This window comes from Mchenga conophoros, linkage group LG17 (assembly GCF_057382185.1).
Source record: "Mchenga conophoros isolate Kocher_MC1m ecotype Shallow Benthic linkage group LG17, M_conophoros_male_GT1.1, whole genome shotgun sequence".
Taxonomy (NCBI): Eukaryota; Metazoa; Chordata; class Actinopteri; order Cichliformes; family Cichlidae; genus Mchenga; species Mchenga conophoros.
The window spans coordinates 8,155,203-8,182,521 of record NC_140542.1 but is presented as its reverse complement, the minus strand read 5'-3'; the positions used below and the strand labels follow the sequence as shown (position 1 = coordinate 8,182,521).

Here is a 27,319-nt window from a genome sequence, read left to right as displayed (position 1 = left end):
CCTACCAAAGAAAAACAGTAAATTACATTTCTGACCAAATGAAATCAAGGTGCCACCACGTTTTGTTCCTTCACAGTTGTATCTGACGAACTGCGCTTCACTGTGTTCAGTGATGTTCATCATAAGCTCCGATGTGAACGCTTTAACACTTTCAGGTTGTGTTGTCCGGAGCAATGTCAAACGCTACTACTCAAATGAAGTCAGTGATAAGATAGTTTTTTGCAATTTATATACTTTTACTCAAATGCAAAAAAGGAGAAGGTAACTGACTTATTAATAATTAAAGCTGATGCAGTTCTCAGACAAGTTATGGCCAGTAAGTACTTTTGAGTAATCATACTAGAGAGCCCAAATCCCCGCACCTCTTTAATCCAGCCTTTGATGTAATAAATCATATTCACTCAACTTTCCAGCTGGGTGATTTTGACGCTGTATGAATCTCGCAAAGAACTTTAATTTGACATCTAAAACTCATTTTCACGTCTCACTGTCAGTCACACCGTTGAGGCTCTCGTTGTGCTCACTCATTTATTTAAAAGCCTATTGCACGTGGTTAGAACCTTTACTCGAGTAATCGCAGAGAGAACATAAACAGCAAGTGTTCCTTCTGGTATGCACTTGATGTCTCTGCCAGTGTGTGACTCGGCAAAATGTGATGCAGCCCGACACTTTTTCATAGCCTGAAAGAAAAACAGTAGGGCGAGATGGAGACCAGAGTAGTTGTAATAATACCCTTGTTTTTTCTCTTTACAATTCTTCCACCATGTTTTTTGTTGTTGTTTTTATATACAGTGGGGCAAAAAAGTATTTAGTCAGCCACCGATTGTGCAAGTTCCCCCACCTAAAATGATGACAGAGGTCAGTAATTTGCCCCAGAGGTACACTTCAACTGTGAGAGACAGAATGTGAAAAAAAAATCCATGAATCCACATGGTAGGATTTGTAAAGAATTTATTCGTAAATCAGGGTGGAAAATAAGTATTTGGTCAATAACAAAAATACAACTCAATACTTTGTAACATAACCTTTGTTGGCAATAACAGAGGTCAAACGTTTACTATAGGTCTTTACCAGGTTTGCACACACAGTAGCTGGTATTTTGGCCCATTCCTCCATGCAGATCTTCTCGAGAGCAGTGATGTTTTGGGGCTGTCGCCGAGCAACACGGACTTTCAACTCCCGCCACAGATTTTCTATGGGGTTGAGGTCTGGAGACTGGCCAGGCCACTCCAGGACTTTCAAATGCTTCTTACGGAGCCACTCCTTTGTTGCCCGGGCGGTGTGTTTTGGATCATTGTCATGTTGGAAGACCCAGCCTCGTTTCATCTTCAAAGTTCTCACTGATGGAAGGAGGTTTTGGCTCAAAATCTCACGATACATGGCCCCATTCATTCTGTCCTTAACACGGATCAGTCGTCCTGTCCCCTTGGCAGAAAAACAGCCCCATAGCATGATGTTTCCACCCCCATGCTTCACAGTAGGTATGGTGTTCTTGGGATGCAACTCAGTATTCTTCTCCCTCCAAACACGACGAGTTGAGTTTATACCAAAAAGTTCTACTTTGGTTTCATCTGACCACATGACATTCTCCCAATCCTCTGCTGTATCATCCATGTGCTCTCTGGCAAACTTCAGACGGGCCTGGACATGCACTGGCTTCAGCAGCGGAACACGTCTGGCACTGCGGGATTTGATTCCCTGCCGTTGTAGTGTGTTACTGATGGTGACCTTTGTTACTTTGGTCCCAGCTCTCTGCAGGTCATTCACCAGGTCCCCCCGTGTGGTTCTGGGATCTTTGCTCACCGTTCTCATGATCATTTTGACCCCACGGGATGAGATCTTGCGTGAAGCCCCAGATCGAGGGAGATTATCAGTGGTCTTGTATGTCTTCCATTTTCTGATGATTGCTCACACAGTTGATTTTTTCACACCAAGCTGCTTGCCTATTGTAGATTCACTCTTCCCAGTCTGGTGCAGGTCTACAATACTTTTCCTGGTGTCCTTCGAAAGCTCTTTGGTCTTGGCCATGGCGGAGTTTGGAGTCTGACTGTTTGAGGCTGTGGACAGGTGTCTTTTATACAGATGATGAGTTCAAACAGGTGCCATTCATACAGGTAACGAGTGGGGGACAGAAAAGCTTCTTACAGAAGACGTTACAGGTCTGTGAGAGCCAGAGATTTTCCTTGTTTGAGGTGACCAAATACTTATTTTCCACCCTGATTTACGAATAAATTCTTTACAAATCCTACCATGTGGATTCATGGATTTTTTTTTCACATTCTGTCTCTCACAGTTGAAGTGTACCTCTGGTGCAAATTACTGACCTCTGTCATCATTTTAAGTGGGGGAACTTGCACAATCGGTGGCTGACTAAATACTTTTTTGCCCCACTGTACTACCTGCATTTTTTTTTAGGAATGGCTCTATTTACACTCAAAGTACTTGTGAATGTGTCCATGAAGGTAGCAATCATGGTATTGAAGACAGACAGGAAATGATGGGCATTGCAGTTCAGTAGTTTGCACCAAAGTCATTTAGCTATACTGGACTGTGACTGTGTCAGGAACTAGATTAACTTTCTAGATTTATACCTTCTCATCTATTCTTCTGAAGTTACTTTGAAGTTAGAGTGAAATTAGCTATTGGTATATGTCTTATTGCAGTAGCAAGGAATAACAGCTGTCTACACATAAACTACGTGGTGAAAAAAGGGACACCTACACGTTACACCTACAGGAGATACTTAATCGCTTTAACGGCATAAGCACATAAGCTACCAGAGGAGGCCCAACCCTTTTTTTGGTATGTAGCCAATCAGATTTGGTGTGTGGCTAACAGAGGTACATGCTGTTTGTGGCCAAGTCTAAATTAAAATGCACTAAATCTTGTCTGGGTCTGAATTGGAGGCATTTGAAGTGGCGCGCTTAAATGGGATTATGATGTCCTGGGTGTAGAAACATTTCTATGTCTAATTGGATTTTCTGAGGCTACAACGGTTGTGTTGAAACATGATGTACAGGAATGCAGCAATCTGGATTTGATCGAGCCTCGAACCAATTGTCTTCCCCACGTGGCGAGCAGATAGCGGTTTGGATGACGTTTAACCACCTGGCAGACAGGCTTCATCTTGACAGCAGTTTGAGGAAAGGCTCTGTGTGGGATGTTGATGTACCCTGTTGTTTCAGCTCGGCCAGTGGACTCTGGAGTTTTTGGGTGGGGGCAATGGGGGAACATTTTCTATCTGTGCTTTCCCCCTTCTTTCAGTGCATCATTTTTCATGTGTCCACTGTTAAAAGCCTCTTTTGATGGAAGGCATGTGATTTGTGTGTGTCCTCCTGCGATACCACAGCGGAGCCTCAGCATCAAACACTGACCTTAAGGGGTCCAGATGGACTTATAGTTTAAGCCACATGTCTTTGATGATGCAACATAGACAGTATTCTGTACTACTTATTACTGATTTTGTGCATATTGGTCAGACCGACACATTGATTGTTTTTAGTGGTTGGTTCTTTAATTCTTTTAGGTTTGTTTTTCAGTAACATTATTGCTCTCAGGCCTTTTCTGCAGACGAGTGGTGCAAAATTCTGGATTTTATTTTGGTTTTGTATCCATCTGTATTCACTATGCTTTTGTTGGTTGCATCAGACATTGCTGCTACCGAGCAAATATGGTATTGCTTCCACTATCTTTAGGCATAGAGGGGGAAAAAACCCAGAGTAACTTGTAACTGCTGTGTCTGTGGGAATAGTATAGCACGTATGCTCTCACACATACTTGTGCATATACAAATTGTTGTCATCACATCAGTGCTTCTGACTATTACTGCAGACAGGGTGAAAGCTACCTGAGCAGCCTGTCTGCTGTTTGGTCCAGCCACACTTTCTGGCCAGTCTCCCCTCACCTCTGTCAATTAGAGTGGATTGACTGTTGGGGCCTGGCAACCCAAACCGCTGCAAAACAACTGGATACTCTGCCAACACTGCTTATGTTTCTCATAGGGTTGTGGCAAACAGGAATGTGCTGCATGTCAATACAATGTCAACAATGGATCAGAAATATTTTGTGCAAAACTGCCATTCACTATCAAACAACAATGGACTCATATTACAAGTACTACGTGTGTGTATTTGTGATACATATTTGTGATTAGGGATGGGTATCGTTTAGGTTTTATCCGATACCGGTGCCAAATCGGTACTTTTGAAACGGTGCCGGTGCTCAAACCGGTGCTTAAAGAATGGAGAACACAAAATTGGTCCAAAAACCTCTCATGTTCAGCTGTTTTTTGTAAAAATATAACAATGTTAGCCTTTTCTGCAGCTATGGGGCATATATGGTATCACTCTTGGCTGGAAGCAGTGCTTAAACAATGGAAAAAACACAAACTTTGTCCAAAAACCTCTCATGTTTAACTGTTTTCCACTTTTTCTTTGGTCATTTTAGCCTTTTTAGCCAGGGTGAAGGGAGTATCTGCCATCAAACAAGAAGACATCCGCAAGTAGCTATGATGATGTTTGCTAGTTCACCTTACATGCATTAATGTAATAACGTGGTTAGCCTACTCACGCAGAGAAGAACGGCTGCTGCTGCCACCATCATCCGTCATCATTTCTGCTACACTGGCAGGGCTAGGGGCCAGGACTCTCCTCTTCGTGTTTTTGGGGGATGTTGCATAACAGGCAACCCACCCGCAGTAGATGTGCTCGGTGTGAGGTCTCGCAGCAAGCTATCAAATACGGCGCATTTCTGGGCTTTTAAAAAAACCGCTATGCGTCGCCAGGTGTTTCATCGGATTTGAGGTGTTACCTCCTTTGACAGTATCACAGTATCAGCTTAAAGCACTTGTTGCTGCTGAGTTTGCATATTTTGCTGTGAAGTACAGCCAGACTTTTGACCGCTTCGCCTTGGACATTTTTAATCTGTAGCTCTGCTCTAACAGAACGTACGTACCTGGCCCCGCCTACTATCCTCGGAAACGTAAAATGATTGGCTAGAATCTAAAGTGTATCACAGCTCAGGAAAAAAAAGCACCGAAATGTGCGCTGCGTTACTACCGTTTATGTCAGAACCGGACACCGGTACCCATCCCTATTTGTGATACATAAATTCCACTGTGTCCTTCTCTTCGCAGGGAGACCCAGGGCCCGAGGGACCACGAGGACTGCCTGGTATGGTGGGACCTCAGGTGGGCCTGATATTTGCTTCTACCATTTTTTTACATCTTAGGAGAATCCTAAGTGATTGAATGTTAAACTTTTCCTTCCCTTTGTTCCGCTCCCTCTGCGACAGGGCCCAACAGGACGAGCCGGCCTGCCTGGATTGAAAGGTGATAAGGTGATCTAAATATTTATATTATTGCAGTGCATCTGTGTGTAATGTGTGACTTGGACGTACTATATAAGATCCTTGTGACATTTTGCTAACACATCCAGCAAACTCAGTCCTATGTATTAGTGTTTAATCATTTTTTCATGTTAAACGCTGATATTGCTCCAGTGGTTCTTTACAGACTCTTCATTTGCTTTCACGACATTGAACTCAACCTATCAAACTAAATTTTGATAGTGCTGGTGCATTAAACAGCCTCTGTATAGTGTGTGCCGTTTTTTTGTTTGTGGTTTCTTCAGATTATTGCGGCAGTGCAGTGTTGTGTTATATCTCTGTTTGATACTATGAAATCTAGGGTGAAACCGGACAAAGGGGCGAGCCAGGAGAGATGGGGTACCAGGGGGATAAGGTAAGCGTCCTTACAAAGCATAGCACGCCATGTGACCATGCAATGTGTGTATCTGCTGTTACCAATAGGTTCTACCTGTGTTTGCTCCATTACGGTACATAGAGATTGATTAAAAAACAAGAAAAGTCAACCACAGACTTTGTGAAATCAACTCAAAAATGGTGTGTGTTTGTCTTTCAGGGTGCTGCTGGTGCTCCTGGTCTTCCTGGGCCCAGAGGGAAACCAGGGCCACCGGTATGTCTGTGTGAGTGTGTCTGAGTGGGCAAAGTTACTCATGCTTGGAACATGTATTTGCATGTTCGTGGATGTTTTGCCATGCTTTTTGGATTCAGTTTATTTAGTCATACTCAGAAAACATTACCTTTATCTTAGATTTTCTGGGAGGGGAGATTCAGTGATAGGAGATAAATGTGAAATTAATGTCTTTAAACAGCTCTGGGTTTGCTTATCAGCACAAGCAACCATTAGAGCAAATTAATCTCTTTTAAGTTAAAACATTACAAATTCCCTGCAGGATGATATCTAAACAAGTCACGTAATGAGAATAATGACATTGTTAGCCCAGTGTAAAGAGGAAAGAAAAGACAAAAAGCTAACATGTAGTTAGCAGTCTACATGATTAAAGGGTTTTTGCTATTTCCTGTCATATGTATACTGTTACAGTGCTGGATAATTATATTAAACACAGCCAGTGCTAAATAAAGCGGTTAGCATGTGTAAACGTAATCCCTTTGGCTCAATCTTTGGTTTCAGGTGGGTTTTTTCAGCTCTTGTCTCTTGCCAGCCAATCAGAGATAAGTTGTGGTTTCAGCAAACTGCTGCATCTTTGACTTACTAAGAACTGTTACTGAAGCGCTTAGAGCGATTATTCCACACCAAACCCAGACTGGTGCCCAGCTGTCTGTAATATTAGTGTGTTAACATAATGGCAGGAAAGTTGCACAAGTTAAACGGCTATCTGTAGTGAATCAAAGCAAAGAAACAAACATTTAAAATGGAGTGACAGAAACTGCTTGGAAAATCTTTTGTCAACCACAGATTAGCAAATATGAAGTAACATTATTAGTCTTTATTGGCTAATTTTTTACTTTTTACTTTCTTTTTTTATACCCTGTCCTGTCTGACAGTTATAGCAAGCAGAATCATGATCTGAGTGCTTTAGACTCTCTGTAGGATCCCCTTGGTGATCTAACATTTGAATACATCATCAAAGTGGTGTCAGTGACTTATTTCGGGATTATATCCGCACAACACAAGAGGAGCAAATTGTTCATGTCTTTCTTCTCTTTTCGTCAGGGTAAAATTGGAGAAATGGGTGTGACTGGATCACCTGGGCCTCCAGGACCAGAGGTAAGGCATACATGGTTGTGCATTTTTTCATCACAATTTTCTGACAGATACTTACCAATGCATATTAACAAATATATTTCCTCATATGTGGAGTCCCCCAGCACTTAATCTTGGACCAATTTTGTTTTCTTTATACATGTTTCTTAATAGTTTCAAAGGAATCTCTTACCATTGCTATACAGATGGCACACAGTTGTACATTTCTGTTAAGCCCTAAAACCTTAACAGCATCTCCCGTCTCAGTGAATGCTTCTCTGCCATTTCTAAGTGGATGTATTTAAATTTCGTTCATCTCAATCCTGGTAAAACAGGTTCTTGACAGTTTCTCTAAGGAGATCAGTCAGCAACGTTAGAAATCTGCATCTTTGCACATCTTTGAACGACGTCTGAGTTTTGCATCTTGCATCTCAAATCTCATCCAGTCATGTTTCTTTCATTTAAGAAATGTTGCAAAAATCAAAGACTCATTCTTTTATCTGGAGCTTTTAATATACACTTTAATTTTCTCCCACCTATTACTGTCAGTCACTTGCATCTCTCAGTCCTCCATAGCTCCTCTCCAGATGGTGCAGAACATAGCTTTTGTTAGCAGCCTTGCTGCTATCTGACGCTCACCAATCACAGCTATTATTGCTTCCGTTTGCTGGGTCCAAGTGACATTCAGAATCCACCTTAACATCAAATTATTAACATATAAAGCTCTACATTGACTGGCTCTTGCTTATATCAGAGCGACTGACTTCTTATTTTTACAGGTTAGTTTTCCATTCATATTTTCCCATTTATGTATCTGTATGTTGGAACATGTATACTTATGGTTAGCTTTTATTCAAACTGTGACACACTTAGTAACTCTGTGTTTTGAAAATTATTGTACAAATAAATTATTATTATTAATATTTGTTGCGCTTGCATGAAATAAAGGGGAGTCAGAGGCAGCTACTGTTAAAAACATGATCTTCACTGAGGCCAGTATTCAGCAGTCCAGTATAAAGTATGAGAAGGTCAGAGTAAAATGTTTCAGCTTTTGTCTTCTTAAAATATTGACTGTAGTATCTGACAGCATTTCTTTTTTTCTTTTTTTTTTGCTGTATTTTGGCTCAGTGGAGTATGCTGACTAAAGTAAAGACAGATTGAGGTACAGCTACTTTCCTAATAGAGTGTGTAATGCAATGGACACGTTGCCAAGAGAGTGCTTCTTTTATGGCTGCTCCAAGTCAAACTTATGATAATGCAAAGACAAAGACAGCATAGGGGGATAAGGTAGCAGGTAGCAGATATAGGATTTAAGCTAAATCCATGTGGCTGTAAAATAAGTATTTTCATTCACGGTGCATATACTGCAAATGCTGGCTCACCTTAGATTCGAAGGGATTGTTATGGTTGTTATTCCGTTTGCTTTCACACCAAATTATCTACCAATTTAGAAGATAATGAACAGCTTAATATAAATCTTAAAACAGAAACGGATGACTTCACAGAGTCTTATACTGCTGAGTGTGTCTGTGTGGGCAAAGTCGCTCATATTAGGTACATGTATTTGCATGTTTTGTCATTCTTTTGTTCCTTTTTTGGGCTGAGTTTATTTATTCATACTCAGAAAACATTATCTTTGTCATTCATAATCCCTGTAATTGCTAAAAATTGTAATTTGATGTTGATTTGAATTATTAAAATTAGCTATAGATGCTCTGACAAATAGAGACTGAATTGGTTTTTTTGTCATGGAAGAGGCAAGTAATTATTTTACATTCTTTAATTTTTTAAGTCAATAATCGACTTGCTTTGCTTAAAACGTTGTTGTTGGGGTTTTTTGTGATAACTGTATTAGTAGTAGTTCCATTAAAAGCTTAAAAACAAGCGTTTTACTAGAGAGAAAGAGCAGCAGCGTGGGATTGTTGTTGGAGCTTTTCGCAGGCATCAACTCATCTGACTACAGTTTGTGGTTAAATTAAAAACTCCTGAATTACGTACTTGGAAAATCTTCTCTATGCTATGCTAGCTCTCCCACTAGCAACAACATAGCACTGAACTGAATGTAGCACATTATCTTGCTAGCCACAAGCGTTTCTAAGTCAAAACTATTACATTTCCACAATGTTAATATGTCCTTAAAATTTTCCTGCTCTGTCATGGTCTGCCAGCACTCTGTCTTTAGGTGTTATGCAGAATATCTCACCTTCTGTTAAAGTGTTTGTTAATACTGCACAGTATGTGAAACACATCGACAATGTCAAAGTCAAGCTGCCCAGAATTGCTACGTCATCAAAGGTCACAAAGGCTGCAGCTCGCAAGCACATTTTATGAGATGAGTGATTGTGTCATGGCAGGCTTGCCTGAGGGAGAACATTAGCTCAGCAGCAATCCATCATTATTTTTATACAGTTCTGTCTTATACAGGTTAATGCAGAGGAATCAAAACATTTGGCTTAATAATAATGTTCTATAACAATATTCGTTCTCTCCTGAATTTGCAAGGGGTTTCCTGGGGACATTGGAGCGCCGGGCCCAAACGGACCACCTGGTCCAAAGGTACAACGGCATCTCTTTTTCCACTCTCCCGATCCATCCACTCATTCATTAATTTCATCCAGTCATACATTCACCTGTGTTTCAGGGTTTGCAGGGTGAGAGAGGACCCCAGGGTCCGCCAGGGCCTAAAGGAATACAGGTGAGACAATTTGACACCTAACTTATCTTTCCAGGTTCTCAATTCACTCAGAGAAGAGAAGTGGAAACTATAGCTCACTGAGGAATTTCCATTTGATCAGGCAAGATGAATTAGCACACTCCCTCTCATTTAACATCTATTCATATTTCACAGGTATAGCTCAGATCTCAGTTTTTTTCCCCCTGCTATATCTCTCAGGGCATGTTCCACCAGGTGAAGTCATGATTCACCAACAGGTGCTTATGAAAACAAGGCTGAAATGTTTTCCAGCCCTGTAAATAGAAACAGAATCCACTGGAAAGTGTAGAGCAACACACAGTTTTCTATTGTGCTTAATGTTGGAATATTGATCTGGCCTCCATACACAACGGTGTAGAGTTGGCTAATGTATTCTTCTGTCACACACGGCAGAGTACGCAGACAAAGGTTGTTACTGGTGGTGGTCAGAGGGCCCGGTGGCGTCTGTGTCCGGCAGCCTCGCCTCTGTCAGTGCGCCCCAGGGCAGCTGTGGCTACAATGTAGCTTGCTATCGCCAGTGTGTGAATGTGTGTGTGAATGGGTGGATGACTGAATGTAGTGTAAAGCGCTTTGGGGTCCTATGGACTAGAAAAGCGCTATACAAATGCAGGCCATTTACCCAAAACAATGATGTTGAGAAATAACAAGATATATACATTTTTTCTCTTTATTTGAGTAAAATTTAAACCTTTTCATATCCAGTTTGCAAGACCTTGTAAGAAACTAAGATGGACACTTTATTAGGTACACCTGTTCAGCCTCTCATTGAAGTAAATATCTAATTAGCATGCCACACAATGCTTTTAGAAATGTAGGCACAGTAAAAACAAAAAACCACTGAAGCTCAAACTGAGCATCAGAATGAGGGAGAAGAGTGGGTTAAGGCCAGATGAGCTGGTCTAAGTATTTCGGAAACTGCTGGGATTTTACACACTATGGTTTGTAAGAAAGAAAAAAGAAATCTAGTGAGCGGTGGTTCTCCTGCTGACATCAGACAACTGCAGAATCATCAGATTTTCTGTAGGTGGTATGACCGGGAGTTTTGCTGAAAGTCTGAGGTGTACAGAGTAAACAGGAATTAAGTAAGCACAGCCCCCTGTGGAGTTCCTGTACTGTAGACAAGGGAATGTGCCGACATCACCAATTCAGACAGAATTGCCTTCATCTGTTAGCGATAATGGATGCTCAGAGGGGAAATGTTGCATGCAACAAAAAAACATGGGTAGGAGTAACACGGTGCTACAAGATGACCCCAGAGTTGCTGGCACAATGCTACAGTGGAAATCACTGCACAGGGACGTTTGATCATTAATAAGGGTTTTCCACTTTTTAAAGGTTTGATGGCTCACTTTTGATTGAACCTATGCTTAAAAAATGACTATTAGTCATTAATCATGATAATAATAATGTTAATAATTAATAAAAAGAAGCCCTGAACCATCATGGAGCTGAAATCATTTACCACTAAGAATGGAAAAAAACTCTCCAATTGTTATCCTTGCACATGCTTTCTAAATTTTGTTAAAAGAAGAAGTGATACATCAGTGTGCTAAACTTCCTGGTATTATGTAATATAATAAAAATATAAGTTCTAACATCTGTTTGTGAAGAGACATAAATGCTTTATACAATTTTCAAATCAGTGTAACACGTTTTTATTTACAGCTTTTCAGAAACATGCCTTTGGAAACTTTTGATTGAACAAACTTTGTTTCTGCAGGGCGACGAAGGACCACTCGGCCCACCCGGCGGGCCAGGCCCTACTGTAAGAACTCCCAAATTCATACACTGAATTTGCACTCAGCCGCACACGTAACTCATGCTAAGCCTTTTGTAGGTGGTTCATAAGGATGAATCACCTCCGACTGGATGGAATAAAATAAGCTTTGCCATCATTCGATCAGCATTTATACTTACGTTCACGTGTATGTGTCTGTCGACCTTTAGGGGAGACCTGGAAGGAAAGGCCATATCGGTGAACCTGGCTCCGAGGGTTTACAGGTGAGATCCCATCACTTAATCACCGTATACGTAAGTGCATGTTTGTGGCAATTTCAAATGCCACATGACATCATCATCTCACTGAAAAATCGTAAGTGTTGTAAAAATGGCGTTACATTGTAATATAGTCAACTGTAGACTTTTTCCCTACTCTTTTATTTTTTTATTGGCTGTAATGTGGTATAATAAATTTAGTATTATGTACATCAAGATTTTATTGGTCTCATGCTTTCCTCCCCTTGCGAGGTGCTTATTGCCTAGACTTATAATGCTGTAAACATGCCCTTAATTATGAGAGAGCTGCAGTTTATTCTGGAGTTTGTTTTTCTCCAAAAAAACATCATCATACATGATGGCAATCATACATGTAGTCCCATGGTCTATGTGTGTGATCTTTTTTGTACTTGTAATATCCTGTGAGAACCAAATCAGTGATCTGTTTAACTACAGGAAGCTAACCAGCACATTGTCTGATGTTTACTGCTTGCAGGGAGAGAAAGGGGACATGGGAAATATTGGAAAAGTTGGACCACAAGTAAGTTTCTTTCACACCTCTAATGACATTAGCTAACAGACGGTGTACTGTGGATTAGTAGTTTTCCATTGGATCCCTTTATAGAGAGTGCAGGGCTGTGGTATAGCTTTTATTAGATTTATACTGATGAAGTGCTTCCAGTAAATTAACTGTTCTCTGTGGCAACTGTGGAAGTGGTTACAGGAACACATTCTCATGCATCACTATTTTACTGACCTACTTTTGAGGCTAAGAAATTTTGGATCTCTCTTCTTGCGATCCAAATACCGTACTGTTTTTAAATCAGAATTGGTGGAACTTCTCAGTAGACCAGATATCCTCTGTGGAAGTGATCTCATTTGTGTTGTCCATTTTTTTTATGGCTCAAAGCCTGTAAAAGCCTTTTTGACACGCTGTTGTGCATGAATCATACTTACAGAGAAATTGTTAACACAGAAATGTTGGACTGTTTATCGATTACCCAAAAACATCTGTGTCAGGACTGGTTGTAAAGAAATCAACTAACTGCAAAAATCACACTTTCGTGCGTCTGTCTTTGGGTTTTATACTTGACACAGATACTGTAGAGAAATGCCGGGACATAATTGTAAGATTCTCGTACGCACGCAACTGTTCTGACCATTCAAAGTATGCTGGTCTTTCCCAGAGGCCCCTTAATGCTAATATTTGCATTCTGTGCATAGTGGAGGCAACCAAGTGGGACTGCTGGACTTTGTTGCAGCACTGCACATATGAGAGCAGTTACTGAGTAGAAGGGCCTTTGAAGCCAAACAGGAACCATGGGGCTCTGCAGAGTGGGAAAAAACCCTCTAAAACATATGGAGGGTCTAATGAATGTCATTACATCACTTTCCAGATAAATTAGATATCTAAGATGCTTAAAAAAAAGAAAACTTCCAAGCCCTGAGTCGATCCAAAGGGGTTTCAGTCAAACTGTCTTCACTGAGTGCATCTATATCACCCTAAGGCAGTGGTGTCAAACATAAGGCCCGGGAGCCAGAATTGGCCTGGCAAACACTCCAATCCGGCCCACTGGATGGATGTCTTTGGAAAATGGGAAGGAAGGCTTTTAAATGTATTTTCATAAATTTTACAGCCTGTCCTATTGATAAAGAACTCCTCCACAGTCATTCATAGTACAGTAATGAAGTAACAGACAAAATTACAGTTCCTGTTTTTTTAGTATCTACTGCAGAAATGCGGGGGTTTATTTTATTTTTTTATTACTTTCTATCCAAAGTAAAATAAATCAATAAAATAGAACATTTTCTATAAATTAAATAAAAAAAGCTGCCAGAACTTTTTCTGTAACTTTACATGTGCAGTTAGACTATTTTACACAGTCAAAAAGGAGTCTGGGCTGCCTAACATTAAATTGGGCTGCATGCGGCCCATCATGTAAAATGAGTTTGACATCTATGCTCTAAGGCCTCCCATAAACTGTTCTCAGTTTAATTTTGAGTTTTTAAGATCATAGTTTGGCTGATTTGAGGTTATCTGCTGATTGTTCTGTTTTCATCTCAGTCTCCACTTCACAACTAACTTCACCTATGTTTTGTGCGTGTGTGTGCGCGCGCGTGTGTGTCACTGACTCAGAGTGTACTCACATTCATTTAAAGATCCTTCTTAAAAAGAATTTCTTATTAAAATCTAACTTTGGCTGTATTTCCTCCTTGACTGTAAGGTCTTATTAATGCTGTGGCTCAGAGACCAAATGGCCTTAAAAACATTGCCGTTAAAGCTCTCCTGTCAAGGCCTCACATGGAAAAACTTTTGAAGCCATGTCTTTCTGTTAAGTGATACAGGGCACCACAATATCCTGCTTCACATCCCAATTAAGAGATTTGAGGTCAATTTAAAGCCCCCCCCCCCCCCCCCCCCCCCCCCCCAGCCCCCACCCCAAGGTCATAATACGAACTTTCAGGCTGTTCGCCTGTTAGGCCCAGACAAATGGAGAAAAAACATTTTAAAAAAAGTGTCTGTCATCATGGTCTGTTTCTTGTCTGCCACTTTGGTCTAAGCCTCGGACTCTCTCTTCCTCTACATTTAGAGGCATACATATATGTGTCTGTACGGTGAAAGTAAGAACAGCACTCCCAAAGAGTCTGTGTCAGTGTGTTAACTGTGTCAGTCATGGGAACCACACAACAGCCACAGCAGCAGACTGACCACAATGGCTTTAGTGGTTGGCCGGCGTGTTCTGCTGTCGGGCAATCGTTTGAATTATTACACAGAAATCTGGTGTTGCAATGCATGCACTCTTAATCCTGAGGCTTCAGTCTGATTTGTGATAATTGCACATCTCACATCGTTCCTTCCTGTTTATTCTCACTTTACATACTCGCATATTTAGAAACCCGAGGACAAACTTTTTTTTTTTTTTTTTTTTTTAACTGCGCTTTTCTGCCAGAATGTCAAATCAGCCACTGAGACATTTTGCCATTTTACTCCAGATTATCCAGTGAAGCAGCTGGCACCGCTTCAAACTATAGCACCCCCACCCCCCACTCTCCCGTCCCAGCATGACTAAACTGGAAATGGTTAAGCTCTTCTAATAACTTCCATACTTACATTTTCTGGTGGTTCCCCCACAAGGAGTCATTCGCAAAATAGCTTTTCTTGACGCTGAGTGCAGTGTGAACGTAGTACGTGAGCCACTGCAATTGTGCGATTAAAAAATGTGTTATTTGTTACTTTTTTTTCTTTTTCTTTTTTGCCAGACAACAGTTTAGTTTCAGCAGTCACAACAAGGTTGCAGCCATTTGTTCTGGCTTTGTTGAATAACGGCCCAGTATCAATACCACATGGGTTGTGAAGTGGATTTGGAATTAATATTGTTATAGCATGGTTACTGGCACATATTGATGTGTTTACTTTTCCTTTGTTTCTCTCAGTGTTTTTAGTTAAGCACTATTTCTAGGAAAAACTCGTGAAAGTCGAGATGGTAAAAATGATCTTCACCCCTTCAGGTTTCTCTTCATCTTTGCAGCGCCTGCATTTTTGCTTATGTAAGCATTAGATTGTAATTTATGACCTCTCACATTCCAGGTGTCATGACTAGTCGGGAAGTAACCCTTAGATGAATGAAGATTGGGTTTTTGCGCAGATATAACTTCTCGTGATGTGTTTCTGTTTAACGCTATCCCTCTCCTCTCCAGGGTCCAGCAGGCCTGATTGGGATAGCTGGGGTGATAGGAGTTCCTGGTGAAAAGGTGAGGTGTGTGTTTCTCTGTCATTAGGCTGTCAGACAGCATGAGCTGCCTGCCTGTCAGTGGCAGACCTATATAATTAGGCCATGGCTTGAGGCCCACGAGCCCCAGAACACGTGCTTGTATAAACACTCAACACTCTCACATCCTCATCCATAACAATATTGTCAAATCCACATCACCACTATTTCCTTTAAACCCTCCTGCACTCTGCCGAATGTCAAGCTATAATGAAAGTGAACATTTGATTACAATACTCTTTAGACAAATTTGCTTGTCTACGGATGTTAGAAACTCCCAAAATATAATTGTTTCTGACACAGTGCTTTTTTAAAAGTTCTTTTTCCACCTCAGCTTATGCCGAGTAAACGTGCACAGCATTACACACCTTTTTAATCTCTGTACAGTAAATTGTTCCCTCCCTCTATCTCAACCTGCAGCCCCTTTTCCTTCCTATCCAGAAGGCCCGTTTGTCAGAACATGTTCTTGTGGTGGGAAGCCATCTGCTTGTCAGATTCTTGCTTGTCCTCCTACTCCTCTTACACAAAAATCCTCCTCCTGGTTCAATCTGTCATCACCAGCTGTACCCTGACAGCCTAAAAATTCTTTTCACATTAGATATATGGATAATATTTGTTTAATACTGCTCTAAGTATTTCCAAAACAGTTCCATACGAATAGTCTGATCCCTGTGTGAGACAAGGTGGAATAACAAGTGTTACAGAGGTTAAAAAAAGCCCTTGGAAGCTTTACTGATCAGCTGGGCTTACCTTTGGCTTTTATTATACTGTGCAGAGGGCCAAAGACAATATATATATTAGTATCTGCTATTTGTACACCACTGTCACATTTACCTTCTACACTTAAAGAAGCTCCTCTCCACTTTCATGGCTTTTATTAAGTAGAAATGTATGTGAATGCGTGTTGAGGTTTTAGGTCATGGTTTAATGATCAACTCTTCCTTTTCCTCCAGGGTGACCGGGGACCACCAGGTCCAACAGGTCCAGCCGGAGAGAAGGGGCCCATGGTAAGTGCAGTCACTCAGGATATTCTGCAGCTCTCCGTTTCTTGTCTGACAGCTCACAAACCTACGGTAAAAGGGTTAATAGACTAAAACAGTAAACTAATGGCTAAAGATGATGAGTTAAATTCGAACCACTAAGCGATGCTGGCTGTAAGCTTTGGCAGATGTTACATGTTTTAGTTCCTGGAAATGAAGGCAGACCCTCTAGAGACCCAAGTTCCAGATTACTCCGTGTTGCAACTTCTGAAGGTACAAATGTTTGCAAAATAGATCTTTCCACAGTGTTGTTATTGAAGGTGTTTGCATAGTGAAACCTTTCACTGTAAATTTGCAGTAATATACTGACAGCAGCACAATATAGAGTATTGCTGCAAATAAACGTGCAGATACTATATTCTTGGAGATTACGAGAATCTTTTAGCTCTTTTAGACACCTATCTAATCTCTAGATAGGTAATATTATCGAATGTACTGAAGGATTAGTTAGAGCTACCCACAGGCATGGAGAATCTGACCAGTGTAGCAGACCACTAACAGTCATTCACAGTTTGTACCTCATTGTAACACTAAAGAGAGCCAAAACCTAACCTAGCTGTGTATAAACTGAGTAAACATAGTGCCCATTGATTGTGGGTTACTGAGACTGAGTAAAAACAGTGTCCAGTGCAGCAGTGTTTCTTATATGTGCTGTAATGCTGCATGAATCTTCAAGAGAAGCTGGCCTACATCCTACACTGTCCAGGGGCCTTGGATTGACTCCATGTCTGTGGCTTTGGGCCCCAGGCCTGACCTAACTAATCTGGTGGCAGTCAAAAGGCTAGCGTGCACATTTGGCTAAGAAGGAGAGAGATGTTTGTGAGCTGCGAGAGGGATTGCAGTGATTTGTGTGAACCAGTTGGTGGTGTAATGTAGCCACATTAACGAGGAGTGGAGGTTGAGTTTAGAGGCTTGTGCTGTGTAATCATCACAGATTACAATGATCTTATCCAGAAATTCTGTTTCTGTTCAAAGACAATTTGCAGGATTAGCATTTTCTGGAACGTGTTCTAGTCTTTAGTGACTTTCTTTGACTTTTGGGTGTTATTCCCTCATAGATAATTATAGGAAAATACTGTAAAATGTGGGTGAGAACCACAACACCGAACAGCCTGGAGCCCATTCTAAGACAACATAATATGAAACACAGTTCTGTTCACCGCTGCCCCAGATTAGCTGCTGATCCCAAAGCATAGTGCAGATAAGCCTGGATATTTTATGTCGTGTTACCACTTTTACTTTTTAAAAATGATTTTGTAGGCGATATCAATAAAGAGTGACATGTTTTCCCCTTTCTTTTTGGTGTCAGGGTTATCCAGGGTTGCCAGGGAGCCCAGGGGACATCGGCATGCAAGGTGCACCTGTAAGTGGAGCAACAAAAACATGCAGGATTTTAACCTCATGCATACCTCCCTATATGTGTATTTTTTGTCATCAATTTCCTTTGCTGAGTACTTTTTGCTCCCTGTGTATTAATGAATCTCATCTTCTGTACCAAGTGTCTCGGCTGGATGTCTGTAAATACCTAAATTGCAAGATTTTCTTGGGCCCTTGAGCGTGATCCTTCAGCACAGTTTGTCTTTGTAAACACCCAAAGTTTATGAGGGCTATTTGATACATCAGTTTCCCCCATTCTCACAATTTAGCGTGGAGCAGTAAACAGTGCGTCTAACTGGCTGAAGATCATTTCCACCGAGCTGTTTGTGCAGCATGCCGTAGGTTCACAGCATTAGTGATGATGTGGTTAGAAGATGCATAGTTATTTTATCTAAATATTATAACCATAACTCCACCAAATATTATGAAAACCTTCAAACTTTATTCTTATTTTTTCCCTTCTTCTTATAATTTCCTGGTCTATGTTCTCACTAATTTCACTTCTATATCCACACTGTTTTTTTTTTTCTGACAGGGTCCACCGGGACCGAGGGGTAGTCCAGGCATTGCTGGGCCAAAGGGTAGAAGGGTAAGAGGAGACTGTAACATTTGGGCACAAGCTGCATCAGTCCCTTAAAAAAAACTTCCCTCATCAGACCTTTGGTTTGTCTGTTTCACATCACATCTTCTTTCCCATAAACCAGAGCTTGAAGCAATTAAAAGACATGTGGATGTCGTTCCACATGGCCCAAGCTTCTTTATAGGTGCAATTACAACTGTTTCACGAGCACCATGAATCTAGTGTTACAAGACATCATTGTAAGGTCAAACCAGTGAGGTGATTTAATGCTGGTGGGACATCGTGTGGCAGAGAGAAGAACAACACCTACAGGTGGCAAAAGAACAGTTTCTGGTTTCTGTGCTTGTGATTTTCTAAGGATTTAAATTCTGCAGCAGCAGAAATTAAGGAGGAAGCAAATTTAAATCCTGAACCAACTTGGCAGATATACATGCCACGGCATGTCCTGCTATCTTTTAATAAGATTACTGCAGTCCTGTGGTATTAACAGAAATCTGTTTGCCCTCAAAAAAAAGATTGGATTTTTTATTTGATTGGAAACAAACTCTTTTGTTTTGTATCTTGACATTTAGAAAAGTCCCCGAAGAATCGTTTAATTGTTAACACATAAGCAGCTTTTCCAAATTTCTTTTACCAGCAAGGTACTTAAAAGTTTGGTGCTTTCTTGTAAAATACTGGGCTAGCGTAAGCAAGCAGAAGCTCATTTTGGACTTTTCAAACTTTTATTTTTGCAAAAATCGCCTCTTTAAATTGATAGTTTACATCCACTTACAGTAGCTTCTGCACCAAACAGCAGCTTTCTAGTTGAATGTGTCCTATTAGGAGAAAAAATAATTGTAATAAGTTACTACCACATTACTTTAGTTCTCATCTGAGATCGTCTTCTTTAATTCTCAGAATGTTTTCTTCCTTCTGCATATTTTGCCCAGAAAGACATACGACACTTGCCACTTGAGTTGTTTAACATAATCCACACGTGTGTCAGTTCTGTCTTTGTTGAGGTCAAATACATCAGTCATTGTAAATGCATGTGATTTATTGTAGGCCAAAGAAAACTGACTAAAGTGAATTATTAAAAAACAGCTGTTATTGAAACAACTAAATAACTGCTTTGCCTATTTTCCCACCAAAAAACATGAAGAAATATGAATCTCAGTCAACATCTGGTTAGTTGTGAGACAGGCAGCCAAGCTGACCAAGCTGACCTTTAAAATGACAGCAAACCTTATGGCAACTCAGTGTTGTCATAATTTTACTGCTCCATGACCTCAGTGCCACACTGCAGGGGTGAATGTACGTCACCTGCCTTCAGTTAGTGTCCGTGCCACTAAGAAAAGTTTTTTCCACACTATTACAAGATTAAACAGATAAAGGAACATAGCATCCATTATAACATGAAAGATTAGGCAAAAGTAAATGACTCAATGGTGTTTAAATCAAGACTGAGGTTGGAGAGGTGAACAAAAGGAAAAAGAATATAACGATAAATCCTACAAGGACGATAAAAGAGCAGAGTGACACGAGAGGCTCAAGCAAAATAGCAGCAGATTTGTCCTCAAAGGAAGAGATATAAAAGGAAGACTCAATGGAGAGATAAGCTGAAAGGTCTAAAAGCATGGACAGGAGCAAAAAAAAAAGAGGGGGGCTGAGGGTGTCGGTGTTATAGATCGTTGTCTCTGTATGGTGGCGCTACAATGCTGTGAAACCCCTGAATCTCTGTGGGGGTGGGAGGCTGCTACATCAGGCTGGAACACCTCCCCAAACAGACAAACAATACAGACTAATTACTTTGCTGGTGGTGCTGTTTCATTACCCATAGTTGGCATGTGAGAGCTTAGATGCTCAACGTACTGTTCTTTCTTTGTTGAGTGATGTTCAGTGGTGTGGCTCGTCTTGTTTTTGCACAGGGACCCCGAGGTCCAGATGGCCCACCGGGAGAACTGGGTCCTGAGGGCATCAAGGTAACATCATGGTATAGATATAGTAGGAAATTGACACTAATTCCTGTGTGTTAGCTGAGGCTTTATCCTAAATCTCGTTCCAAACGGTGGTATGTTTTTCAGGGTGAAAAGGGGGAGATCGGACCTAAAGGAGAGCCAAGCTTAATAGTAAGTAGTCTTTAGGTCAACGTGTTTTCACATCTGTATAAGAGAGAAACAGGGAATGCTGTGTGTTTTACATATACTTGAAGGCCTTTGAGTACATTTACGTAGCTTAATTTGTCTGAAGCCAAGAATAATAAAAAAAGTCATAAAATATGCGTCATCCAGCTTCATCGGACAAGCCAACAAGCACGCCCCCCTTCTTGAAGATGCACATTCACTTCGTGGAAAGGTCACGAGTGCGTCTGATTTCAAACAGCATCAAGAACAACAACGGCTTGCCCGGTGCACAAGCTCCATCAGACTTTAAGCAGTTTTTATCTTCAGAGGGAGGCTTTGGTCTAGTTGCCCCTGTGGCGGATTAGACGCAAATGTAATTCGCCTGTGCTGCTGGCGGTCTGTAGTAAAAGAAACCTGATCTCAATAAGCTGAAGAGTAGCAGGATGAAAGTAAACATTTGGGCTGTTTTGCGCCATCATGCAGTTGAAGATAAATGAACAACACATTTATTTATTCCTCCTGCAAAACACTCACATTTTTGTCTTCATATGGGAGAAATTCCCTAAAACTCGATGTTTGAGCGGTCAATGTCAAACATCCGTCTTTCTGCTGTGCGGTAGTAGCTGGAACTGCATCACCATCAGACATGGTAATGGGTTTGATTTGAGTTAACCTAACATATTTCAATACGCGTTAATCATTCATATGTATATTTTTCTTCTTGAAGGGCAAGGCTGGAAATCCAGGAGAGAGAGGCCCTCCTGGGAAGCCTGTGAGTAATATTTCTTTCCTTTTGTCTCTTAAAGCTTTTTTTTTTTTTTTGAGAAGCAACAGTGTAGAATAGTACTTTAAAGCTATCATGAAGAATCTTTTTATTTGCACTAACAATACACACTCTGCGCTCTTCATCAGCATGTGATGATGCGCTCCTTGCTGCTCGTCTGGCATGACTTCAAGGTTTCGCACGTTGCGCGGTACTAAAATTATTATGTCTCAGTTGCTAACACAATTTCCTTCTTTTATATTTAAGAAATAAGGAGTAAATCTTCACTACTTTAAGCCCGTTTACAGTGTTCAAAGTCCAAATAAGACATTCATCCAGACCTGTTTCATTTCATTTAATCACAGCCATCCATTTTCTTAACTGTTTATCCAGTTCGTGGTTGCAGATTAGATAAGGGTTTATTAAGAGAAATGGAATGCACCTTTCTACTCTGTTTCATCACTCAAAGTGCTTTGTATAACATTGCTCAGTCACCCATTCATTCCAGCACTTTTTTCTATGTCTGAGTGCTCGCTATATCTAACATTCACACGTTCACACTCCAGTGAAAGCATGGAGGGCAACTCAGGCTTCAGTATCTCACCAAGGATACTTTTAAGCATGCAGAGTGGAACAATTATACTTCAGTGTTTTTGATCAAAGAGCTGTGACCACAGTAAATACTCAGTGGGATATTTGAACAAATAGATGCAGCAGGTCACGCCACAGTCAGACTTTTGGCAGATTTTAGGAGCCCTAGGTTGTTGTTTTTTTTGGTTTTTTTTTCCAACCCTTTTTTGGTCTTTACAATTAATTATTGATCAAATGATGAATTGCAGTTTTGATGCATTGCGAAAGGCTGCAATAACTGATCAACAGATGGCAAAAGCATGTAAACAGCAGAGATCAGTGGCACAATCAAAAATGGCTCCATGTGGGCTGGTTAATTATGGAGTGATGATCTTCACAGCAGTCATATCTATCTGTCTAGCTCGCTACTCTCTCTCTCTAATATGTATGTATGTGTGTATATGTAGATAGATATAGATATATATGCTGTTTATCACCTTCATTTCTTTTCGTGCTGTTGTTTGGCTTGTCTTTATTTACCACTGACAAATGAGCTTCTTTACTTGCCCACAAATCATGTCTTGGCTGAACATTTGACGCTTTGGGATTGTTGGTAATCATTCTTATCAGACAAACACCTACAAAGACGCGTCTGGGCCTGCGTTCTCTCTCTCAGTCAGCCATCGGTACAGTGAAACCACTCGTTCAGTACATTCGTGCCATCCTTTGGACGGGACATCAAGCACAAACTTGGGACTTGTTTCAACCTGTGTGCTTTCCAAACACAGCTTGCATCCTCACCTCACAGCGAGGAGTTTCTGCTGACAGTAGCTTTTGTCCCACTGTTGCTGCTACTGCACTCTTTTAAAGGAACTTTCTCTACCTTTCCTTGCTGCTGCCAAAGATGCAGCATTGTTTCAATTTTTCCAACTCTGACGTCTTAGCGCCATCTTGTGCCCAATAAAATATCTCTCAAAACTTGTAACTCATTCTAATTCCTATTTTCTCTGTGCAAAAAAAAAAAAGAGAAAAAAGAACCAATTGAGTCATAGCGAGAAAACGATGCTATCTGTGATGTCATGTCCCATGAAGCTCACAGTCGAAGGCAGTTCTGTTAAGTTAAAGCAGCTGACAGTGGTTGTGACTGCTGCTCATAAATCTTTTTGTGGTCCACGCTCTTTTTTTTAGCCCATTACTCTAACTGGCTCTTGTTTTTAAACAGTAAGTGAACTTTAAAAATTGTCATTGGCTTTTGTGCTTTTTTGTACTTCTCCCCTTAGTTCATTTCACTCACCTCGTGTACAGTTTGAAAACATATTTTTCCCTTGTGTCTAACCTTTTCAGTAGACGGAAGCAATGCTACAGAAGCCCTAAATTAACAGCACTGGGAATTAACAAAATCATTTTTTATGTTTCTGTAGTGGTTAAACCACCATTGTGCACAAGCTCTTTAATCAAAATGATAGTAAATGGTAAATGATGTTATTATTTCTGGATTAAGATGCCAAATTACAGTTATGTTTCCATTCAGGAATGCCAGTAAATGATTTTTAGCGGTTGAATGTCCTTTTGACTGGGACTATTGGACTTTAACCAGCTATGCTGCTCTAAATTAATATCCAAAGGACTTACCTTATTGAATTAAATAGTAAATTGACTTGTTTGTATAAAGCACTTTATACCTCATGTCTCATCACATACGCACTTTTTTTTGTGTCTAAATACTTTCTTCGATAAGTGCACGAGAAGTAACTCAAGGTTCAGTATCTTGCCCAAGAATACTTTGGCACATAGACTGGAGTAGCCAGGGATTAAACCACCAACCTTTAAATTAGCAGATGACCTGCTCTGCTTCATGAGCCACAAAACTTCTGATGTTGCAAATTTAGCTCACAGGCATAAAAACAAATGCCATTGGTCACATAATTGGAGTGTCTTGGCTATACAATGTTTGGACTACGACAAACAGAGTCTCATCCTGGAGTTTCTGTGTTGTGTCTGTAGCTGTCAGGCAACCTTGAAATATTAAACTCAGCCATCGCGTGTGTGTGGCCACACGGGAAATTGTGGTGATAATGATGGTGGTGTTGGTAATGACGAGAAGCCGTGCATGACTTCTGTTAACTACACAGGATGTTTGAGTGAATCACCACTGAGCTCATGATTATGTTTCCAGGGAAAACCAGGTATTCCAGGCAGCACCGGGGAGAGGGGAGCCCAAGGTGAACCAGTAAGTATGCGCTTTTTTTCCTGCTGCATTGATGTGGTTGTTACAGGAAACTGCAAACAAACCGCATGCTGTGAAAAACACCTTCAGCAGAACATGTAATGACAGCGGGGAGAACGCGCTCGCCCGTAGATGCTCGCACGAGTTTCGCGAGGGAGAAGCTGTTACAGTTTAAATCACACGAGAAGCTCTGATCTTAGCAGAAAGAGAATCATTTCGGGGGAGGGAGTATATATTTGATATTCTTTATTTTCTTCCCTCTTCTGCTTTCACCACACCTGAATGCTCCCCACCTTGTGCCTACCTTTTTGGCTTAGTCTTCAAATTCTTAATTTGCCTGGAACTCCTTCAGTCCCCACAGGGGCAGGAGGAATGTCAAACAGTCAGATACAGATATTTATAAGGGTGAGAGCTTTCTGTAATGCTAGATGCTCGGTTTATGTTATAGGTGTCATCTTGTGTGTTTGGCTGGTCTTCAGTCTTTTTATTTCAGACTCATTCAATCTCATCTCTCAGTTCTTTTTCTAGACTAGACATATAATTAAAAGTTGGGGCATTACATGCTAGAATTTTTTATTATATCTATTTTGTTCTATTTTGTTTTAAGTTCCTGATGTAGAAGTTAATGAGATTCCTGAATCATTGTGTTTGTGTGCTTTAGCCATGGTGGTTCTTTTTCTTTCAGGGACCCAGAGGACCTGCTGGAGAGGCTGGACCTGATGGAGAACAAGGACCTGAAGTACTTTACATTAAATGCTCATGATGCTTTATTGATTATGAGTATTATTTGACAATCCTATCCAAATGTATACAAATGAAATATTGCCTATGGTTCTCTTTCCCATCATTGTAGGGTTTACCAGGCTTAGAGGGAGAACCAGGTGCCATTGGAGAGCCAGGGGAAAAGGTTTGTACTGTCTTGTTATAATTCTTGAACCTTTGCCTTCTTCCTGCTCCACTAATTTGCAAATCAATGGGCACGCTCATTGAAAGTGAAACAGCGGGTGATGCAAATATGTAAGTGTGTTCTGACCTCCAGCCAGCTTCTTGTTGTGGTTTGTCTCCCTGTAGGGTGATGTTGGGCCTCCAGGAGCTGAAGGGGAGCAGGGGCAGGAGGGAATGAGAGTGAGTGACTGCAGTTTGCTAATCCCTTCCCTTCCCTGTGTTCGGGTAACCCTAACCCAGTTGTATATTTACTCACCCCCCTCATTCTGACAGAGATGTTTTATCCGCTTGCCAGAAGAAAGTAGAAATACAAGAGTGTTTGTGTGATGTATAAACTATATATATATGTAGATGGAACAGACTGCTTTAGTTTCATCTTCCCGTGTTGTGCACAGAATTAGGCAGAGCTTTGAATGGCTGGCTGTCCGTGGGCAGATTTTTTAACATGACAGGGCTTAACTGTGCAAGATCCATTCAAAAACATTGTGTGTTAGATAAGTGTTTCATTAAGTCGAGGCTTATTGCAAAGAATGGCATGATGCAGCCCATGAGTACTGGATATAAGCTGTCAGCAGCAGAGGGGCCAAGCGGCTTCTGTCAAACATGCACGCACTTTATGCCCCAGTCTCTATCTTCCTTTCATCATTTCATGTATTTTAAGTTCCTCATATGTACTTAAAACTATTTTGATTATGTAAAATGTGTGAGAGGAAGCGAGCTAAATCTGCAATCCTTTTCTATCAAATACTTGGATGGAAAACAAAAACCTGGATCATATGTGACATGTGGCAGTATGGTTGTTTCCATGGAGATCTTACCAGTGCAGATGTTCTATGAGGTCTAGGTTTTATAGTTTAAATGATTATATTGTGGATTTCAACATAATTTGAATTTTTCATGAATCTATTTCCATTTTAGAGAGCGCTGCATGATTTTTGCCTTTTGGTTACGCAAAAATAATTATCCCTTAATGTATTTTTGTTTTAAACAAACACATTATAAATACAAGAGTAAGTAAAGTAAAGTCTAGTTCTCATCACATTGAAGTGATGTGCAAGTATATTTGAGGATGCATGCATGTAGTAGATTAGGTCGGGCTGGGAGCTTTTTTTTATCACACGTAACCACAGGTTACACAAATTATTAAACAATCTTGTGTTACCAAGGGATGTGAAGTTGTGCAGAGTATTATTTAAACTTGCCGAGGATTTCCAGAAGCAGCATGCCTGTTACTAAGAATCAATGTCTATTTCATAAACGGCTCCAATTAAAACTGAAGTAAAAATTCATAGATGCATTGTAGTTTTCTTGGCACTTGAGTTGAGATGTAATAGGAACTGCTGATTTCTAACTTTTTACAGCAGATGTATTTAAAACTGTTTTTATGTTTTAAGGGTCCTCCCGGTCCCCCTGGTGAAGATGGACCTCAGGGAAAAGATGGAGCCAAGGTTTGTTGACTTGTGTGTTCTTGATTATTTCTGATCAAATGAACCAGGGAGGCAAAAGATTTATTTTAGCAGGACTGACCCTATGATAGTAAATCAAAATGTTAGAACATCCGCAGATTAGCTCAGGATTCCAAAATAGGTCATCCCAGTGGTACATTGAATCTCATTGCATTACTTAGTATATCCACTTAATTTCACACTGGATTTGAGTATGATATTAAAATCTACGGAAGCGGGTGAAAGTAATGTTAGTTTGCCCCAAATCTTCCATCGTTCTAGTGGTAATATAATAAAAGCTTATTCTATTGTTGCTGAATTGTCTTTACTTTTACTCTTTTCTTGTGTGCCTGTTTTCCTCTTTCTACGTCAAATTGCCAGGGTGAACCTGGAGAGCGTGGGCCTTTTGGGGAGCCAGGGGAGAAAGGGACAGAAGGGGATCCTGGACCCCTGGGGCCACCTGGAGAGCCTGGGAAACAGGGCTTCCGTGTAAGTTAATATTGGTCCCAAAGTTTAACTTTCAGATAATACAGCAAACTTCATGTAAATGAGGGAAATCTAGAGACACATTTCTGTAAATAATACCTTTGATTCCCAGTAGGGGTCACTCTGCTCTTCAATAAAAACGTTTTGCTACTGGGTTGATAAATTTACCTTGTCAGAGATTTTGGATGTGTAGCATGGTCTGAGAGCTGCAGATCTTAGGTTCTTGGTGTTTGGAGATAC

The 27,319-nt window shown here is 40.6% G+C and overlaps 1 protein-coding gene across 1 annotated transcript in view; it reads left to right on the top strand.

The window, feature by feature from the left end:
• col24a1 (collagen type XXIV alpha 1) overlaps positions 1-27,319 on the top strand; it is an 88,610-nt gene that overhangs the window by 42,730 nt on the left and 18,561 nt on the right. Inside the window, exons 15-37 of the mRNA XM_085251276.1 lie at positions 5,135-5,188; positions 5,293-5,337; positions 5,687-5,740; positions 5,921-5,974; positions 7,037-7,090; positions 9,569-9,622; positions 9,708-9,761; positions 11,500-11,544; positions 11,727-11,780; positions 12,271-12,315; positions 15,474-15,527; positions 16,498-16,551; positions 17,894-17,947; positions 18,497-18,550; positions 20,449-20,502; positions 20,605-20,649; positions 21,371-21,415; positions 24,153-24,206; positions 24,889-24,942; positions 25,057-25,110; positions 25,275-25,328; positions 26,543-26,596; positions 26,975-27,082. Coding sequence (XP_085107402.1) covers positions 5,135-5,188; positions 5,293-5,337; positions 5,687-5,740; positions 5,921-5,974; positions 7,037-7,090; positions 9,569-9,622; positions 9,708-9,761; positions 11,500-11,544; positions 11,727-11,780; positions 12,271-12,315; positions 15,474-15,527; positions 16,498-16,551; positions 17,894-17,947; positions 18,497-18,550; positions 20,449-20,502; positions 20,605-20,649; positions 21,371-21,415; positions 24,153-24,206; positions 24,889-24,942; positions 25,057-25,110; positions 25,275-25,328; positions 26,543-26,596; positions 26,975-27,082 — 1,251 coding nt within the window. The remainder of the gene's footprint in view (positions 1-5,134; positions 5,189-5,292; positions 5,338-5,686; positions 5,741-5,920; positions 5,975-7,036; positions 7,091-9,568; positions 9,623-9,707; positions 9,762-11,499; positions 11,545-11,726; positions 11,781-12,270; positions 12,316-15,473; positions 15,528-16,497; positions 16,552-17,893; positions 17,948-18,496; positions 18,551-20,448; positions 20,503-20,604; positions 20,650-21,370; positions 21,416-24,152; positions 24,207-24,888; positions 24,943-25,056; positions 25,111-25,274; positions 25,329-26,542; positions 26,597-26,974; positions 27,083-27,319) is intronic.